At 45.1% G+C, this 19,914-nt stretch overlaps 2 protein-coding genes across 4 annotated transcripts; one reads left to right on the top strand and one right to left on the bottom strand.

Moving 5' to 3' along the window:
* Positions 1-441: 441 nt before the first annotated feature.
* On the bottom strand, positions 442-7,088 carry DNALI1 (dynein axonemal light intermediate chain 1). Its single transcript, XM_090269136.1, has 6 exons — positions 6,976-7,088; positions 6,307-6,452; positions 4,453-4,622; positions 3,346-3,524; positions 2,848-3,012; positions 442-870 (listed from the first exon to the last, which is right to left on the bottom strand). Exons 1-6 carry the CDS (start codon positions 7,054-7,056, stop codon positions 835-837), a joined length of 777 nt encoding a protein of 258 aa, XP_090125262.1. The 5' UTR covers positions 7,057-7,088; the 3' UTR covers positions 442-834.
* A 1,002-nt stretch (positions 7,089-8,090) lies between these two features.
* SNIP1 (Smad nuclear interacting protein 1) lies at positions 8,091-14,397 on the top strand. Of its 3 annotated transcripts, none has more exons than XM_090271563.1 (5): positions 8,091-8,365; positions 9,532-9,631; positions 10,459-11,060; positions 12,934-12,976; positions 13,763-14,397. In XM_090271563.1, exons 1-5 carry the CDS (start codon positions 8,142-8,144, stop codon positions 13,766-13,768), a joined length of 975 nt encoding a protein of 324 aa, XP_090127689.1. In that variant the 5' UTR covers positions 8,091-8,141; the 3' UTR covers positions 13,769-14,397. The 3 variants fall into 3 exon arrangements, with proteins under 3 accessions (XP_090127689.1, XP_090127688.1, XP_090127687.1); XM_090271562.1 differs by having other exon boundaries at positions 12,934-13,183; XM_090271561.1 differs by having other exon boundaries at positions 12,934-14,397.
* The last annotated feature ends 5,517 nt before the right edge of the window (positions 14,398-19,914 follow it).

The raw sequence follows: 19,914 nt of genomic DNA, 5'->3' as shown, positions 1-19,914 counted from the left end.
TTGAGTTTAACTTAAGGAATAGTAAAATGCATTTGCCTGCAGCTCATAGCCTGGTCATTAATTATTAGAACCGCATGTAAGGTTTGGGCACCTCTCCTGCTATTAAACAGAGCTAATTAGAGGAGTGTAGGGCCAGGGCTTGATTTTCTACAGGATAAAGTAAACCAGTGTTGGGAGAGGAGCTGAGGTACAAGCAGCTCCCACTGGACACTCACTTGTAGCCCTTCCCAGGAAACATTTGCTTTCTTAAAAGCCATGGGTTTGACTACTACCATTGCCTCTCACCCAGGCTGTCGGAAACTAAGGAGGAAGGGGTCCAGTCCACTTGGCAAGCGGGGGTCAGATGATACAGTACAAACCCCATACTCCAAAATGAGTTACAAGAATTGGAGCAAGCCTGACGAAAAGACATCAAATATGGGAAAGACAGAGGCCAGAGGAGCCCAAATGAAGGTACAAGATGAATTGTGGACCAGGAATGTGGGGACAGGAGCAGCTTCATTCGGCCGGAAGTGAGTGTTGACATGGAGTGGTGAGAAAGCACTGTATCCCCCCCTGAGAGGGATACAGCAGAAAGGAGTGGATTCTGAGGTTTACTGTTTGAACTGGCAAATCCCAAGGCTGGCGTTACGCTGAGACTATCCGGGCTACACCACCTCCCATGGCCCAGCCAGGAACCCGGCTGCCAGACGGGTATTCCGTGACTGGGGCAATGGTGTGACTTCTGACAAATACATGGTGATCAGGGGAGGGTACAGCATGTCCTTCAGGAAACAAGCTTTTTATTACAAAGGTCTTGGGGTAGTAGCGCTTGCGAGACCCATATGGCAATTATCACTTCTTTGGTGCAATAATGCCTTCCAGTTGGGCCTGAAAAATAAAAACAAACGCCATCAATATTTGAAACGTGCAGCCTAACACAAATAGCTGAGAGGTGATAAAAGTCTCTGGGAAGGATTATCCCTTGCTGCCACTCCAAGCTATTTTTGCCCTTCATTCCCACATCCATATTTTCTACATTAGCTGGTTTCTGGGTTGGCATACGGTCTTGCTACATTAGGAGAAACCAGAGCTGTCCTGGTTTCCATACAATAACTGCTCAGTGGGTAATATAAAGCACTGGAAAGGAAATTGAATAAAAGTTGTTGAAATAGTGGTTTCTCATGGCTCAGATTTCAGACCTAAATTTGTCTGCTAAGTTAAACTTTGGGATCCTGGGAGCTCTGTGCTGGGACTAGAATTTGGGCAACAACAAATTTTCAGCCACTGAGACAACTTGACACCCAATTAGAGAAAATTGCTACCAGTGAGTAAGGAGCTGTCCGTCTTGCATGTAAAGCCAAAGACACTTGGGAGTTGTTTACTTTGCTCCTCTGGCAGCCAGTAATATACATAATTTACTATCATGGTGTGTGGACAGATCTTTAAGTAGGTCTATCCCAGGGGCTGCAAACACTGCTTTATTTGCAGTGTGGTTTTGAGCCAATAAAAATAACTCACTTCTAAAGAGTCCTTCACTCTGGGGATTACAAGGTTGCTTGTAAATGTTAGAAAGATGCCAAGGTATTCTGCTTTGCTCTTGCTGCCAACACTACTACAGAAGGGATTGGGCTTATGATAAAGGACTATGGCAGATAGGGGTGGCAGCTGCAGAGGCTGCTAAGTAAACAGATGCACATCTGGCAGTGATGTTTCTAGCTTTGTTTTTGTTAAACTCAGCAACAAGAAAATCTGTCATCCTGCACTAGCCGTTAGGCCTTTCTTTACCTCCAGTGCCAGTCTTCCTTGGTTTGTAGTGCCCACAAGCCTGCCACTTGTAAGGATGTAAGCTTTCTATGAGACTAGGGAGGAGATGGAGAGAAATTAAGAGGCCCCTTCCGGCCAGGGCCATGGGAGACAGCCACAAACATCAATAGGCCATGTATCTATAACAGTGGTTCTCAAACTTCAGTAAGTATCAGAATCACCTGGGGACCTTGTTAGAACAGATTGTTGGACCCTAACCCTGAATTTTCTGATTCAGTGGATCCGGGGTGGGGCCAATCATCTGTATTCCTAACAGTTGCCAGGTGATGAGGATGATGCTGGTCTGGAACCCAACCTTTGAGAACCTCTGGGCCAGATAGCCTGGAGTTTCAGAAGCCCAGCCCTTTTCTTCACCAGCCCCGCTTCCTTCCCTTTTCTTTTTTTTTTTTTTTAATGTTTTTTATTGATTATATTGTTACAACAGTTCCAATTTTCTCCCCCTTGCTCCCCCTTGCTCCCCTTCCCTTTTCTTAAACTCAGCCAGATCAAAGCATATACCCGCAAGAGGGCTTTCAGGAAAAACACCTACAGCCCAGTTCTGAGCACACACCTGAGGAAGGTGCCTGATCTTAAATGATTCTCTCTCAAAGGGCCTTCCCTGCTCACCCCAAATGCAGTGCCTTTTAGGGGCCGACTGCAGCGGGGAAAGCACTCCCATGCTGAAGAGCTCCAGCCGCTCTCGAAAGGTTCCAGGTTACCAGCCGCCACGGGAAAAGAAGTTCCAGTTTTTGTCATAGTCCCCTCTCCTGAGGATAGGCAACTTTTTTCCAAAGGGAAAAATACTTCATTGGAGAGCCAGGCTGAGGCATCATGGGGATCCAGAGATGAGACTAGAGCCCCCTCCAGGACCAGATGGATGGAGAGTCTGGGTAATTAACCCTCTTCTCCCACCCACCCCAAAACTCAGCTTCCTTTAGTCTTGGGCAGCACATGTGGACAAATATTTAAAGTCATCCGTAGGAAAAGGAACTGAGTGCTTGGCCTGCGTGGCTGGGCAGGCGGGTGGGCCCGCACCCCCACCTGGGCTTGCGTGGCGATTACCTTCAGCTGCTGGTTCGTGCGCTTTAGGAACTGAATCTCCTCATTGTGCTTCTTCTCCTCCACCTGCCTCCTCTCACTCTCCCGCTTCTCTGTGGCCTCACATTTTGCCTTCTGCTCATTCACTTGCCTCTCCAAGTCTTTCTTTTCTGCTTCTAATTCTGCAATCTAAGGGCAGAAATCCCAGTTATCCTGGGTTGTTACCAAGTGGATGGGGTGGCTTGAGAGCTCAGGTAGAGGGGACCTGGAACACAACTGTCCAACCCAAGACGTTGCCAGGATCTGTACTGCCACCCAGTGGGAGGTCAGTGCCTGGCATGCACGTCCAAGAGGAGACAACCCTGCCATGACCAGGCTGGCCCTTACACTCTGACCCAAGAGTCCTCACTGAGGTGATGGAGAGCACCCTGGGAGGCCAGAACTTAGTGCCAGAATGACAACCACGTGGTCCCGAGACAGGAGAGTCACAAAGGGTCAAAGGCTCGTGTAAAGCCCACTCACTTTCCTCTCCATGTCTGACTTCCCCTGTTCAGCCTGAAGTGCCTTCCTCATGCCAAACGCCACGCTGCTCTCATACAGGGTCTGGTAGGCAGCGATGGTCATGCGGATCTCGTCCCGGACTCGCAGCAGCAGCAGCCCCCTCTCCGCACAGTTGATGGTCACTTCACGGATCAGCTCATCTTCCCATGCGCACACACAGGGAGGTCAGAAAAGGCAGGCGGGAGGGAAAAGGCACCATGCCTACTGCAAGCCACCCTTCCCACTGGGAAGGGTGCTGGGGTGTGCCCTCCTCACTTGGAGACAGATCTCAGGGAGGGGCCTTCAGCGGTCCCAGGGGCCTTGCAAACGTGGCACATGGGAGTATAGGTAGACAGCGAGCCCAGGACAGAGGGAGACGGGAACCCAGGTTTGTTTGCAGCATGAGGCCCCTCTCTTCCATCCTCAACCAAGAACTGGATACCATTCAGAGAAATCTGACTTTTCAATATGAAAGTGGTGGCTGCTTTAAAGCAGCTGACAAATCCTATGTGCCTCCTTGGCTAGACTGGGTTGGGGCTGCCAACAGCACAGTCTAGAGCTTGCCCACCTATCTCCTCCATAAATGCTGACCTGGAAGGCAAACCATAATCACACTCAGATCGAAGCTGCCCCAGGGTTTGGAGGCAATTTGCATGGCAGAGTTCACACCAGCACTGGAGGAGGGAGGGCTTAAATTTCTGTGTCAGATAGAAGTCAATTGTCCTGAAATGTTTTCTGGACCAAGGGCTGAATGTTGATGGGTGGATATAAATATGGGAGATACATTTTTCTGATTAAAAAACTGACACATGCTTATTATGGGAATCTTTGCAAAAACCAAGATCTCAGAGGTGAGGAACCAGGTTGTCAGGTTGACCTGCAAGTAGGGGGACCGATAGGAGAGGCAGGGCTGGGAGGAGGAAGAGGGTGCATTTAGCAGATTCTGGATAAGACAGGTGAGGGGAGACATGATTTCAGATGGGGTGTGCTTCGGCTCAGGGATACTCAGAGCTTGGGGCTGTGCTGAAGGGGAAGAGAAAGAGGCAGTAGAGCGTAGTGTACCCTCCTCCCGCCCCTCAGGCGACGCACCAAAACACTGCGAGTAGAGCTCCCTGCGGACAGGGCAGATGCCCGTCTCCCTGGCCTGCCGCTGCTGCAGCTTCAGGTCCAGCTGCTCCTGGAGATGCACCACATCCATCCTGGTGCTAGGGGTGCTGGACACCTGCTGGATCCATAGCTGTGTGTCTTCCACCCACTCCCTGTGGCACAGACACAGCCAGGCTAAGCACAACCCATTACCAGAGAGGGTCCTCAGGACATGAACCCTTCGAGCTGTCTACCTGAGCAGGAGTGAGGGGCAGCTCAGTCACCACCCCACCAGCATCCTCTATCCTCCCTCCAAAGCCACACCCACTAAGCTGCCTCCATAGGGCACCTACCTCGGGGCTGAGCAATCTCTATTCTCCTACGGCCCTCTGTGAAATCATCACCCATGTTCCAGATTGTACCCTCCTAATGTGTTGAGGACAAATTTATCCTGTTTGATCTGAACAGAAGGCCCAATGGGAACTGCCCACTGACTCGTGGGCTGGGAAACACAGGGCACCAGAAACCTTGTGCCCATCAGAAAGAGGCACATGTATGTGTTGGGGGGTGGGGAAGCTCTTGAAGGTGTGTAGCCCCTCATAGCAAACCTTGTGTCAGAGGCATGGCCACGTTCTGAAATCACAAGGAGGGAGCCTAAGGGCAGATTCACGATCGGGGGAGAGGACTTTCATGCATTGGTGGGAGGTAGTGAACAGAAAAATCACCCTGCTCCCTTTTTTTGACATCCATCTCTCATCAAAAAGGTATGTCAGGCAGTGGTAAGGGTGGCTGCAGAAGAAAGCAAGGTAAGGGGATCGTGAAGGGAGGAGATGCTTTTTTACAAGGACTCTCAATGAAGGCCCCCTTGAGGAAATGGCATTGGAGCAAGACCTGAGTGAAGAAAGGAAGGGAACCAGGCAGATATCAGAGGAAGTGTGTCCTTGGCAGTAAGAACAGCAGTTGTCAAGGCCCTGAGGTGAAAAGAGTGAAGTGTTTCAGAAACAGCACGCAGATGCCCCCTGCAGCATTAGCACAGTGAACAAAAAAGAGAACAACGGGAGATAAGATCATGGGTATATTGGGGCCAGATCATGCCAGGTCTTCCAGATCACTGTGTAAGGACTTGGGATTTTAGTCTGAGTAAGATGGGAAGCCATTAGTTTCTGGCAGAAGCCTGGCATGATCTGACTTATGGTTTGGGGGCTGTGGGGAGAATAGATTGTCGTGACAAAGAGTGGAAGCCAGATTTTCAAATGGGAGGCCACTGAAGTAGTACAGGTGACAGCGACTAGAAGCAAGATGGCGGAAGCAGAGGTGGTGAAAAGTGGTCAGATGTGGGATGTCATTTGAAGGCGGGGCCAAAAGAAATTGATAAAGGCTAGAACTTGTGATGTGAAATACCAAGAGGGATGAAAGGTGGCTTGAGTCCCTGGTAGAAAGAGAAGACTGGGGATGAGCAGGTTGGGGAAGGAAGAAATTGAGTTAGTTTGGACACGCTGAGTTTGAGATGCTTGTAAGCATCTTCATGAAGGTAATGAGGAAGTAGTAGAATATATATGGGTCTGGAGTTTAGGGGAAACAACAGGGCTGGAAATATACACTTGGGAGCCATCAGCATATAGATGGTATGTAAAGCCATAAGCCAGTGAAAGCACTCTGGAAATAAGGGTAGACAGAGAACAAGGTAGATCCACTTACCCAGGATCCAGCCATCTGTCAGTTCTAGAAACACTGAGATGCTGGGAGGAAATCCCAGCCAGAACAGAGACAGGATGCCTTTTTCTACGTTCCCAAGTTCTGGGATGCAAAAGCCTGGGCCTTCTTGTAGCCACTACACCTGCTTCTTTTTTTTTTTACCTTGGGGGTAGGATGGCATTCAAGATTTCTTCTGCCTGCTTTGTAGGGTCTGGGACAGAAGAAGTTGAGGGGAGCTTGGTCTTTGGTGGCTGTGGGACTAGACCTGAGGGTCCAGGTTGCTGGGCGCTGACTTTCAGTGGCCGAGCCTGGGAAGAAGGGACAAATTAGGGCAGGAGGTGACCAGACACTAAGCTCCACACATCCTGGCGCTTGCTCCGGGTCTTCCACACACCTTTCCCTTATTCCCAGCTCACTTTCCCCATCTGTCTTCTCAGCAGAAGTTATGTCTCAGAGCTAAAGGAGGCCATGAAGAGTATCTGGTCCCACCTCAATCCAATGCTTGTGTCTCCTTGAACAGAAGTTTCTGGCCCGGGTGCTCTGGCCTCTATTTTCAGTACCAAATCTATTCTTGGATGTAGCTACCATGAAAAATAGTGAGCCACGTTCGTCTCCCTGGGACTTCCTTCCCTATCCTAAATCTGCCGTTTGGAGTCGCCCAACACCTGGGCTTCTTGTACCGCTCTCCCACCTTCCTTTCTCCATCCCAATTTCCTTTACTCCCAAATTGCTTCAGCCTCCATCCCTCAGGACTCCGCATCCTCAACGCGGACATTTGTCTTTCCCCATTGGAGCTTCCGGGATCCTCCGTCCCCTGGGACCCGTCCTTACTTTGGGGCTCCGTTTCTCTGTGTTCCGGCTCACCAGCACCGGGTTATCATACTTGAGCAGAGAGTCCGAAGGGGGAATCATAGTGACGGCGAGGAGCCCAGCCTCAGCCCCTGTAGGCAGGACCCTGTTTACCGTTACCATGGAAGCCTCTTAACTACGTGGCCTGGGCGGAGCCAGCAGAGAGGAAGTTTATTTTTGCGCAGTCTTCCCGAAGAACTCTTCAGCGCTTTAGCTTGTCAGGCTTCCTGCTCACCGGGTCGCTCCTCTTCGACTGGTAGCAGTGAAAACGGGTTCGAGCCCCTGAGACGCTCCTAGCTCGCAATTTTAATGAGATGGCAGATCACCTTCTCTGACCCCCAATTTTGTCATCTGCGAAGTAGGAGTCATAGAGGAAGGCATCGGTTTTAAAAAGCATTTGTTTTTAATTAACTGGATAAATGACAAGATAACAGGAAGTTCAAGAATATGTACAGAGGAACCCTGGCCAGATGCTCAGTTGGTTAGAGCGTCGTCCCCATAGGCCAGGGTGGGGGATTCCATCGGGTCAGGGCATACACAAAAATCAACCAATGAATGTATAAATAAGTGGAACAACAAATCGATGTTTCTCCCTTTAAAAAAAAAAAGAAAGAAATCAATAAATAAAATTTTTTTAAATATGGGGAAATACTAAGGATTTGCCCACAACATACTAGCTGTGATTGGATTGCATTTCCTTCTTTCCTTCGTATTTCCAAACGTAAATGTAAGCAGTTTGCGCGCAATTTTGTATCCTGCTTCTTTCGTTTTTTGTTGTTGTTTGTCGTATAGTTTTTAGATAGCACTGCAAACGGCGATATAACACTCATCAATTGCCTAAACAAGTCCCTACTGCTGGGCATTTAGGTTGTCTCGGTGTTTAGGAATTACTAATGACGCGCAGCAACCTTGAGCGGCGCTGTTTTCCAGAGTGAACTTTTGAAACTTAAAACTCCCGCCTCCCCAGTTGCGCCACTACGACCCCTCCCACAATAGAGTCATTGTCACGTGTTTAGCCTCTGCACCGCGAGGGTTTCTGGGAGAGCGAGCGTCCCAGAAGCGGAAGTCCAGGGGTCTAACACGTCATTTCCTTTCTACGAGAGGAGCGTAGCGGCAGTGTTTTTCATTTGCTCCGTGGATATATCAGCATGAAGGAGGTGAAAAGCGAGCGGGCGCGGGGAGGCCGGCGAAAGCACCGGGACGAGGACATAGTGGCCACGGCGGCGGTGGTGGTTAAACAAGAGCGGCTCAGCCCGGAGGCCGCACCTCCGGTTCACCGCCGTCCGGACTGCCCCCGCGGTAGCGCGTCCCCACCAACCGGCGAGCCAGGCCGTCCTGGTCACCGCGGGACCCGAGCCCGAGGACACAGCCGGTAAGGGCGAAGCAGCCAGGGTGGGCTCATTGAGAAACACACCTTGAGAGCTGAGCATAGCGGCTTGGACTAGGTCCTAAACCGGCAGGAAGTAACCCGGTGGTGCTGGTGCCATTGTTTACCTGTCACTGATGTTATATGGCCGTTAATGGTCTAATGGACAGGATCCCACCCCTTCATCTCTGCCCAGCACCTCAGTGAGAAAGGCCCAGCGGATAGCACTGGTCATTTTAAGTGGAAATGAAAAGTTTTCCCCATCTGCCTGCAAATGGAGTGCGGGCGTTGTCTTTCCAATGAACTGCCGCAAAAGGTTTCCACCTGGAGGGCCTAGGTGGTCTACCTGACAGAACTTCTAGAAAAAAAAAAAAAAGGTCCCTTGCTAGACGCGTTCATTTATTCATTCAGCATAGTTTTACCGAGTACCTGTTAACTTCTCAAATTGATGTCCTCTAGTCCTGAGACAAAATAACTAGCAAATGAAGAAAATAGTTTCAGTTAGTAACAAGCACTAGGGGTATGTTAAAACAGTAATGTGATAGAGATTGGAGGGAAGTGGGAGATCTCTTTCTCTGAAAAATTGCCATTTGAGCTGAGACCTGAAGGATAAGACTAATCCAGCCTCCTAAGGATCCAGGCATTGGAAACAACTCGTGCAAAGAACCTGTAGTGGAATTAATAGTGATTGTTTTAGAAATAGAAAAAAAGGCCAGTGTAGTGATCAAGGAGAGTGGTTGGAACCGGGAGGGAGGAGGAGGAGACGGAGAGAGGACTTGCTGATGCGTTTAAGGTGATGGTGAAGGAGGGGTGTGGAGCGCTGTTGGTGGGGAATAGAGGGTGACTTCTGGGGTTCTGGCTTGAGGAACGGGGTGGATGGTGGTGCCACTTGCTGATATGGCAAAGGCTGAGAGAAGAAAGGTTTTGAAGGGTTGAGAATAAAGAGTTATGTTATATAAGTAAGGGGAGGTTTGGTTGGCAGTTATGTCTGTAGGTCTGGAACGCAGGGCAGACAGGAGGCTGGAAGATGATGCTCCTGACTCCTATAGTGTGAAAAGCAGAGAACTTCACAGGTGTGGTGTTTGTGTGGTAGGTATGCCTGTAATGTGACGGTAATTACGTGCGAGGAGGGAAATGGAAGGAAAATCCTGTTTGTACCATTCTCTTAACAGGTCCCCAGCCAAAAAGAAAAAGTCCTCAGGGAGAAAAAGCAAGTCTCCTCGGAACAATAGAAGCCGAAGTCCTCACCATTCAACAGTCAAAGTGAAGCAGGTGAGTGGATTAAGATGTCTAGATGCTGGGTCCAGATCTCTAGAGCCTATTACCATGATAGCTGAAGTGTTATGTATATACTCACGCGTACTTACCAAGGCTTCTCACAACTGGGTGGGCATTTTTTCTGCTTGTTTTAATCAATGAAACTTTATTTTTAGATAACTTTTGATTCACATGTAAATGTAAAAATAATACAGGTGTGTACGCTTTACTCTGTTTCCCCCAATGGTGACATCTATACAGTCAAGATACAGAACATTTCCATCGCCACAAGGATCCCTCATGTTGTCCTTTTATAGGCACACCCACTTCCCTCCCATTTTTACTCTCAACCCTGGCAACCTCTGATCTGTTCAATCTGTTCTCCATTTCTATAATTCTGTCACTTCAGATCATATATATTTCTTAAATGTACTTTTGGTATTGAATAATTTTGTTACTCTTGGAATGAGATATTTTAAAATTACTATTACATTTTCATTTTTGGCACAAGTGAAAGCTTTTTTCTTTACATATTCTGTATGTGACTAGTTACCTCTCTTTGTTCTCTTTTCTGTATATGATCCCTTGTAAGTGTGCCTGTAGGTACTCTTGTTTTAGGGCTCTGAGCATGGGCTTGCCCTCTTAGAGCTGTAGTTCAGCAATAGCATGGGATACACAGTCAGCGTGACCTTGCCCAAAAACATAGCCACCACTGATAACCTCATTTCTGTGGGACCTTTTGCTCTTGAATACCAAAGTCCAAATCACAGAGAACTGTTTGAATGCAGCTTATTCATAGATTGTGGACTGCCTTGAATTTACTGAATCTGTTCTAATTTCAGGAACGTGAGGATCATCCGCACCGAAGAGAGCGGGAAGATCGGCAGCATCGTGAAGCATCAGGACAGGAACACAGGCGAGCTAGGAACAGTGACCGAGACAGGCACAGGGGCCACTCCCACCAGAGGAGAACCTCTAACGAGAGACCTGGGGGTGGTCAGGCTCAGGGACGGGATCATGACCTTCAGAACCTGCAGGCTCAGGAAGCAGAGCGGGAGTTTTATAATGCCCGACGGCGGGAGCATCGTCAAAGGAATGAAGATAGTACCAGTGGTCAAGAGTCTCAGGAGTTGGTTCCTCCTCCTGGTGGCAAAAACAAAGACAAAGAGGTGCCTGTTAAGGAAAAGCCAAGCTTTGAACTTTCTGGGGCACTTCTTGAGGACACCAACACGTACCGGGGTGTAGTCATTAAATATACTGAGCCCCCTGAAGCACGTATCCCTAAAAAACGATGGCGTCTATACCCCTTTAAAAATGATGAGGTGCTTCCAGTCATGTACATCCATCGACAAAGTGCTTACCTCCTGGGGCGACACCGTCGTATCGCAGACATTCCAATTGATCATCCCTCTTGTTCAAAGCAGCACGCAGTCTTTCAGTATCGGTAAGTACATTTGCAGAAAGGAACTCGAGTGTAAGCAGAAGTTAGGATTACTAAGTTTTTTTGTTTTCTGTTTTTAATCTTCACCCAAGGGCATTTTTTCCATTGCTTTTAGAGAGAGAGAAACATTGATGTGAGAAAGAAGCATTGATTTATTGCCTGCTGTAGGTACCCGGACTGGGGATCAAACCTGTAACCTAGGTATGTGCCCTGACTGGGAATCTGCAACCTTTCAGTTACGGACGAGGCTCCAACCAACTGAGCCTTATCAGGCAGGTCAGGATTACTAAGTTTTATGTGCATGTATATGCAGAAGAATCCATACCCCTTATATCTGATATTAGTTTTAACAAGTATTGATCTAACTGCCCTTTGAATAATCACTTATATTTGTATAAGAGCATTGAACTTGGTGTTCAGAATCCTGCCATTGCTATTTACCAGGTGTATGACCTGGGACAAGCCACTCTGGGCCTGGGTTTCTACCTACCTCACAGGGCTATTATGAAGGTTAAATGGAAATATAATCGAGAATGCTTGGCCTATGTGTTGCTTGGATCTGTATCTTGAGTTTGCATAGTATACTTGTTATTGTTTGATCCTCACAACAATCCTGTGAAGTGGATAGCACTGGTCTTCATAGTCCCATTTGCTTTCAGCAAAGCCAAGTGACTTGCCTAATAGATGATCACCATAGTAGGACTCTGGTTCATATTTAGCTCCCTTAACTCTGAAGTCCAAATATGCTCTATTTCCCTCCCCTGGCCAGGTAGCTCAGTTAGTTACAGCATTGTCTCAATTTGCCAAGGTTGCAGGTTCGATCTCTGGTCAGAGCACATACAAGAAACAACCGATGAATGGATAAGTCGGTGGGGCAACAGATTGATGTCTCTCTTTCTCCCTTCCTCTCAAAATCAATAAATTAAAAAAAAAAAAATTATTTCCATTGGGATAGAGATAAAATAAGATGAAATGCAGTATTCCCTCACTTACCGCGGGTATTACGTTCTAGACCCTCCCATGATAGGTGAAAATCCATGAAGTAGAAACTTCACATTTATTTTAGTATTTATATATATTTTAAGGCTTTAGAAACCATTCCCAGTCCCTTATTAATCTTTCCCACTCCCTTATTAACCTTTTCCAGACTTTTTAAAATACCACTTATGTTCTTAAACATATTCTGTACTCTTAAACCTACATAACTTTAACAACATACATATACAGTACCACAAAATCCCGTGATATAGCAAAAAAAAGTGATAAATAATTAAATATAATATTTTTAAAAATCCCACGATACAGTGAAGCCGCAATAAGTGAACCGCGATACAGAGAGGGACTACTGTATAGGTGAAAGAAGCATTAGATTGATTATAAACAACACCCCCAAAAATTATTTCCTTAACTATTGCAAGAGGCCTTGGATTCTGCATTTTAAGCTTTTGATCTACCATGAATTTCCTGTCCTGCAGCAACCAGGTCTCACCTTTCTAATAAGTATTATTTAACTTGCTCCTAATTTCTAGATTCAAGGCCATACCTTCTCCTTGATTTCTTAGAGTTTGAACTTGAACTGTGTTGAAGCCAGGTTATTTACCTCATCTAGACTATGTTAGCAAAAAGCTAGATGACCTGAGGCAGGATTTGGCCTACAGGTTTCTTTCTCCTTTTTTTTTCCCTTTTATATTGAATTTATTGGGGTGACATTGGTTAATAAAATTATATAGGTTTCAGGTGTCCAATTCCATAATACATCATCTGTATGTTGTACACTTACCACCACAAGTCAAGTCTCCTTCCATCACCGTTTATCCCCACACACCCTTTTCTGCTTCCCCAACCCCCTTAGGTTTCTCTCTCTTATCTCTTCTAGGCTTGTGGAATATACCCGTGCTGACGGGACAGTTGGCCGAAGGGTAAGGCCCTACATCATTGACCTTTGCTCAGGCAATGGGACATTCTTGAACAACAAGCGCATTGAGCCACAGAGATACTATGAACTGAAGGAAAAAGATGTACTTAAATTTGGGTTCAGCAGCAGAGAGTATGTTCTGCTTCATGAGTCCTCCGATACCTCTGAAGTAGACCAGAAAGAAGATGAGGATGGCGAGGAGGAGGAGGAAGTATCTGACAGCTAGCAAACTAAGAAACAAACTCTTGAGAGACCTTTCCTTTCTGCGAAGGCTTTGTGATGGACTCGGGAGCACCCTGGTGCTCTTTTGTAATGCCTCTTAATGCCTTAAGTCTTTCCCGGGTTGCTGACCAGCTTAGTTACAGTGTAAGAAAACTGACTTATGTTTGGTTGAACTTTTTTCCGTGGCACATCAGCCACTTGCCTGTGGGCATATGTTTTCAGAACAGTCTCACCAACACGTCATGTTTTGTAGAAGCACTGTGGCTTTTAGTTGGTGCTGTCAGAACTGCTGCCTAGGAAACTATAAACCCTTGGCTAAAGGGAAATTGTGGCTTGTTCTCTTTGTATAGTTACTTTATTTATAGGCTTTGTGAACTGGGTTTGTTTTGTTTTTGTTTCTGGGGCAAATCCCTTAACAGAATCTTCTTAAGCTTTGGATATCACCAAAACAGCCTCCAGTATATACCAAAGCTTTGAACTGGTTGAGCTCTTGAGTCACAGAAGTTGATTTTGCACTTCTTTTTGGGGGGGTGGGAATTTACCACATGACCTCATTGTTAACTGTTAGACTTAAACAGATGCTGTATGGAGCCTGCTTAAGCATATGGCTGGACTGGAAGACCAGGACTACTGCCAGTGGGTGCTGACCTAGTGTCCCGGAGGCTGCAGTACGGTGTGGATCTGTTCCCTGTGAGAGAATTCTGATTTCTCCATGGAGCATGTACATAACAATTGTCATCATCTTCTCTGTTCTTCAACTTTGCATTTTTATTCAAATATCTTTTTTCCCTTTTTTGAGAAACACTGTCATTTATGTGACAGGGTTCTTGCTTTATTCTAACAATGTATGTATATGTCTAAAGAAAGTTGTGTAGTTTACGTTTCATTAAAAAAAAAAAAAACATTTAGAGAGGTTGTATTTACCTTCCCAAAGCTGGAAAGCATGGGGATTGCCCAATTTCCTAATTTTCCACTAAAGGAATCTGCGAAAAGTAGAAAATGCATAACAGCTTACATATATAGTGTTGTATATATATGATTGCGTGTGAAAGAGCTGCATATGATTTTCATATGAGAATGTTTTGTGATGTAAACGTAATACTACATTATAGGCAAAGGGCCTCCCTGCATTTGAACAGCAGGTTTTCATTTATATGTATTTTTGGGATACGAAATAATAAAATTTGTAAATATAGTCTCATATCTCGGCAAGTGAGTGTTGGTCCTATTGAAGCAGCAGTGTTTTCTGAATTAGCAGTGAAGTGGTTTTCCCCCCAAGAAGAGTTGGGGCAGGTTATACATAGTGGGACTTAACACCTGTTTATCCCCATGCTCACTAATTACTAATTCACCCTCAGACGGGGGGGAGAGAAAGGAGAGGTGGTACAATTCAGTCATTGCTGCTGCTAACTGTTCCTCTTGGTTTGAAACTTAGGATACTACTATATTGTCTTCTTTATATTGTTTTCCCACTGAGGTTTCACATACCCATGTGTACTCGGGGGAGCAGCTGACTCATGTTTATTCAAAAGAAATGAAAAGATCCTCTTTGAAGAGTGAACACTTAGCAAGGTCAGTTAGATGGAAGGTTAGATGAAGCTGTAACATATATGAGCAATGACCATCCGCCCCACTGTGTTGTACATGGTTACTATAACGGCTGTTGGTCTAATTTTGACCTGTGCCATAGATCACAGATTACATATGTGCATAGGGTTTGCTATGATGGATTTTTCTGTTGATCGAGGAAGTAGGCACTAATCTGGCATCTCACTCCAGGGCTTCCTTGTTCAGTCTGGGCTATTCCTACTGCTTCCTGGAGGCCTTGGGTTGGCTCCACACACCATCCTGGTGGGCACTGTGATGAATGACCACTTGGCCTACATTTTTCAATAAGAGGTCCCAACTGTGGAGTCAACTTTTGCTTCCTGGATTAAGAGATTATTTGTTTGTTTGTTTTTATATTTATTTATTTTTAGAGAGAGGGGAAAGGAGAAAGAGAGGGAGAGAAACATCACTGTGTGGTTGCCTCTCAGTTGCGCCCCCAAGTGGGGACCTGATGTACAACCTAGTCATATACCCTGACTGGCAATAGAACCAGTGACACTTGGCTTGCAGGCCGATGCTCAGTCCACTGAGCCACAGCAGCCAGGGCTGGATTAAGAGATTCTTTATGCCAAAAATCTAGGAAGGCTCTCGCCCGCCCCCCTTCTCTCTCTCTCTCTCTCTCTCTCTTTTTTTTTTTTTTTTTAAGAAAGAGGGTTAAAGAAAAGATACTACCCATCTCCAAAGCCAGCTATCACCAGCACACTTTCTCATTTGAAGCTGGCATAATCCTAAAGCTCTCTTGAGTTAATTCATTGCTTAGAAACTAATGTTCATCTAAGCTTTTTGTGACTTTTTATGCTCTACATTTTCTCTACCCTGGTTGGCTTATCTATAAATGGTTGTCAAAATTAAGTTACCTCCAGAACAGCCCTTTGCTTCTGGGATCCTTCCCCAAATCCACTGCCGTGGTCTACATTTCTGCAGGGGTATGGGACAGAATCATTTAGATCGTCCTCATCAGGCCTTTTCCTAGTCATCTCGTTCCCTCATTCTCATGTTGACCAAGGACAGCTCATTAAGTGCAACTGGTGATTTAACTTTCAGATACTTTTATTGGATCTTCGTGATAAGGGAAAGCAGAGTAAAGAATGCAGATAACTGAGGTGTCTTTTGTTTGTTTGTTTTTGTATTATTGAGTATGTTTGATAGGGTGCCCAAATGGTTATGTTTTTAAATATTTTTCCCTTTGGGGAAATTTGTGGATATGAAGAACAAGATGATAGACGTTAATCAAAGCCTAAGAGTGATACACGCAACATGCCAACAGTGTTCCTGGGTCTGTGAGTTTATATCAGCTGAGAAGGCTACTTGATCTAAATTAAAGCTTTGGAATTGGAAGCTTCCTTCCATCTCTTGGATGAAGTTTCCAGTGTACTTATCAAATGGGAAACGATTTTAAGGTACTTGATTTGGTCACATGTACTCAGGTGGAAGTGAATTAATTCCCTAAAGCAACGGTTGCAGAAGTTTACTATGCTAGCATTTGGTTTACAGCTGTCAGAAGGAGGGGGCAATGATATGGAAGTAGGCTGCACCGTGGACAAGAGGTGGCATTTAAGGTGTTGGTTAGAGACTAAGTGGATTTCGAACCAGTTGTAAGGAGGGCATTGTTTCAGACTGAACAGTCCAGGGACAGCAGGGCTGGAGTGGAAGATGCAGAAAGAATCCTGTAAAAGGGTTAGCTGAAGGCCCACAGCAAGTTCGTGGCAGAGCTAGGAACTTCATGTTCAGTGGTCTTTTCGCTGGTTGCTTCCCACCTCCCTAGCAGAGCTTAGTGGAGCGATCCGAGAGAGAGACACTGTCCTCTTCATAGGGGTTCGAGGAAATCAGCAGGTGGGATTCTCAGGGGTAGAGAGTGGCTCAGGCAAATCCCCACCCCACCAAGTCATAGCCAGAGCTGCTTGGAAATGTTCACTCAAAAACAGACAAATATTCAATAATTGGGTACCTAAGAAGTGCTATGAACCAAGACCTTAGTAATAAAACTGGCCAATATGTAGGAGCACTTTATGTATGAAGCACAGTTGTAAGCATTTTACATGTATATGAATACATATTTTAATTCATTTCTTCCTCATAATCCAGGCTTCTTTCATCATTCCACTTTGCAGATGGGCAAGCTCAGGACAGAGAGGTTAAGGTCACAGTGGTAGGTAGGACTGGGACTCAAACCCAGTCACTCTGGTTGTAGATTCCACATTCTTAACCACTGTGATACACTGCCTCTTACAGAAATGAGATATATGGGGTCTGGCTCTCTCAGAGCAGTAAAATCAGGAGCTACAGACAGTGTTAGAAGCATTGGGGACTGTGGAAGCTCAGAGAAATCATATTCAACAAAATCTCAGTAGTCGGGGAAGAATGAGCAGTTACTCAGAAGAGGCCAATGAGATGAGGAAAGAAAGGAATATATATTTCTAGGCAGGGAAACTAGCACTCAGAAATACCTGAGGTGAGCCCCGACTGGTGTGGGTTCGTTGCTTGGGTGTTGTCCCGCAAAGAGAAAGGTCACCAGTGGTCAGGTCACATGCCAGGGTTGCAGGCTCATTCCCAAGATGGTGCGCGTGGGAGAGGCAGCCGACTGATGTTTCTGTCCCTCTCTTTCTCCCTTCTTTCCCCCCTCGTCTAAAAATAAATATCTTTCTAAAAAATATTTTTAAATACCTGAGGTAATAAATTAATTAGGCTTTGATAACACTTAAAGTTCAATAGGGAGAAGAGGGTGAGTGAGACTTCTGGATTCTGAGAATGATGGATAAGTTATTTTTCTGAAAACAGTCGAAATTTCTGGATAAAATATAAGCCAAAAAATAAAAAATCTTAAAGCATTCAGAAACTGACAAATTAGTAAAAAATGTATCAGTCCAAAAGTGACAATAAATAAGAATCCAGAGAGAAATGGAGCACAGATGCCTAGAAAGCACATTTGGTCTAAAGGCAAACCATATTTGATTCTAGCAAATCAGACCTTACCCTAGGTTGCATGAGATGGAAGCCAAAACCCAAAGCCTACATACAATGGGTAGTATAATAGATATTTCACACACACACACACACACACACACACACACACACACACACACACACACGTAGCATGCCAAAGGGCTATAATTTTCAGAATAAAAGAGTGGATCAGAAATCGAATCCTCCCAAGTATTTGTAACCTGGGAGTTCAGAAAACCTCCGGCCTTGAACTCCATTGAAAATGACCCTGTACTATTAGTGCCATCAGGTATAGGTGAAATATAGGTATAGGTGAAATTACTCTTTTTTTTTTTTTTTTTTTTTAGGTTATTTATTTGTTTGTTTATTTTTAGAGAGAGGCGAAAGGAGAAAGAGAGGGAGAGAAATATCACTGTGTGGTTGCCTCTCACTCGTGCTCCCAACTGGGGACCTGACATGCAACCTAGTCACGTGCCCTGACTGGGAATCGAACCAGCGACACTTGGCTTGCAGGCCGACGCTCAATTCACTGAGCCACAGCAGCCAGGGCCTGAAATTACTCTTTGGAGGGACTTTTTAACTCCCCTCCAGTTATTTCCACATTCCCTCCACAAATACACAATTTTTTTAAAGCACACAATAAAAGGCACTGTTGATGAAAACCAACAGAAATAAAAGATAACAGAAACTGATTCTCAAAGAGCTTCAGATACTTGAATTACAAGATAACTATAAAATGTGTCATCAACAGGAATTGACTGTGGGAGTTGGGGGTGGGATGGGTGGAGGAGGGCAAAGGGGGAAACATTGAGACAATGGTAATAAAATAATCTTAAAACAATATTGATACCTCTAAAAAACAGAAAAATAAAATGTTTATGATTACTGTTTTCTAAGAAAAAATGACAAGCTTGAAAATACAAAGAAAAATAAATGGCAACAAGTGAAATGGGAGTTATTTAAAAGACCAACTAGAACTTTTAAAAATGAAAAATACAGCAACTATACAAAAAACCATCAATGGATGGCTTTAAGAGAATCTTCAGGGAGAATTAATGAACTGGAAAATAGGCCAAAGATAATTATCCATGCACATAAATTTATTTTTTAAAGATTTTATTTATTTATTTCTAGAGAGATGGGAAGGGAGAAAGAGAAACAGCGATGTGTGAGAGGAGCATCAATGGGTCACCTCCTGCACGCCCCCAACTGGGGGCCTGGCCCGCAACCCAGGCATGTGCCCTGACTCGGAATCGAACCAGCGACCCTTAGGTTCACAGTCCAGTGCTCAATCCACTGAGCCACACCAACCAGGCATTCACATAAATTTAACAACTTAGATGAAATGGACCAATTCTTCAAAAACTAAGCTACCAAATTCAATATGAAATAAATCATCTGAATAGTCCTATAAATATTAAAGAAATAGAACTTGTAATTAAAAAGCTTCTGAAAAGAGTCCTAGCCAGGTGGCTTGGTTGACTGGAGCATCATCGTGTGCACCAGGGGGTTGTGGGTTTGGTCCCCAGTTGGGGCAAATATGGGAGGCAACCAGTCAGTCTCTCTCTCTCATTGTCCCTGCCACCTCTCTTTCCCTTCATCTCTAACACCAACAGTCATGTCCTTGGGTGAGGATTAGAAAAAGTTTTTTAAAAAGCTTCTGGAAAGAAATTATCAAGGCCAAGATGATGATAGTTTCACTGAAGAATTCTATCAAATATTTCAAGAATTAGCACCATTCTAAACCACCTTTTCTTGAAATTAGAAGAGAAAGGAACACCACCCAATTCATTTTATGAGGCCATTATTGAATTGATACCAAAGCTAGATGAGAAAGCACCAAAAACAAAAAACAAAAAAACCCCTTATAGACCAACAGCCCATGAATATAGCCACAACATTTTCAATAAAATATTAGCGAATGGAATCTAGCAATATATAAAATATACCGCATGGCCAGGTAGGGTTTATTCCAGATATGCAAGGCTGGTCCAACACTTGGAAATGATTCTATGTGATCCACTATACCAAGAAACTCGAGAAGAAAAATCACAATCCTGTCAATTAATGCAGGGAAAGTATCTGACAAAATTCAATACCCGTTCAAGATAAAAACTGTCAACAAACCAGAAATAGATGGGAACTTCCTTAACTTGATAAAAAGCATCT

Source organism: Furipterus horrens, unplaced genomic scaffold (genome assembly GCF_987537825.1).
Source record: "Furipterus horrens unplaced genomic scaffold, mFurHor1.1.pri manual_scaffold_3, whole genome shotgun sequence".
Classification (NCBI taxonomy): Eukaryota; Metazoa; Chordata; class Mammalia; order Chiroptera; family Furipteridae; genus Furipterus; species Furipterus horrens.
Note: the sequence above shows the minus strand (reverse complement) of the source record. Positions and strands in the feature narration are given on the sequence as shown.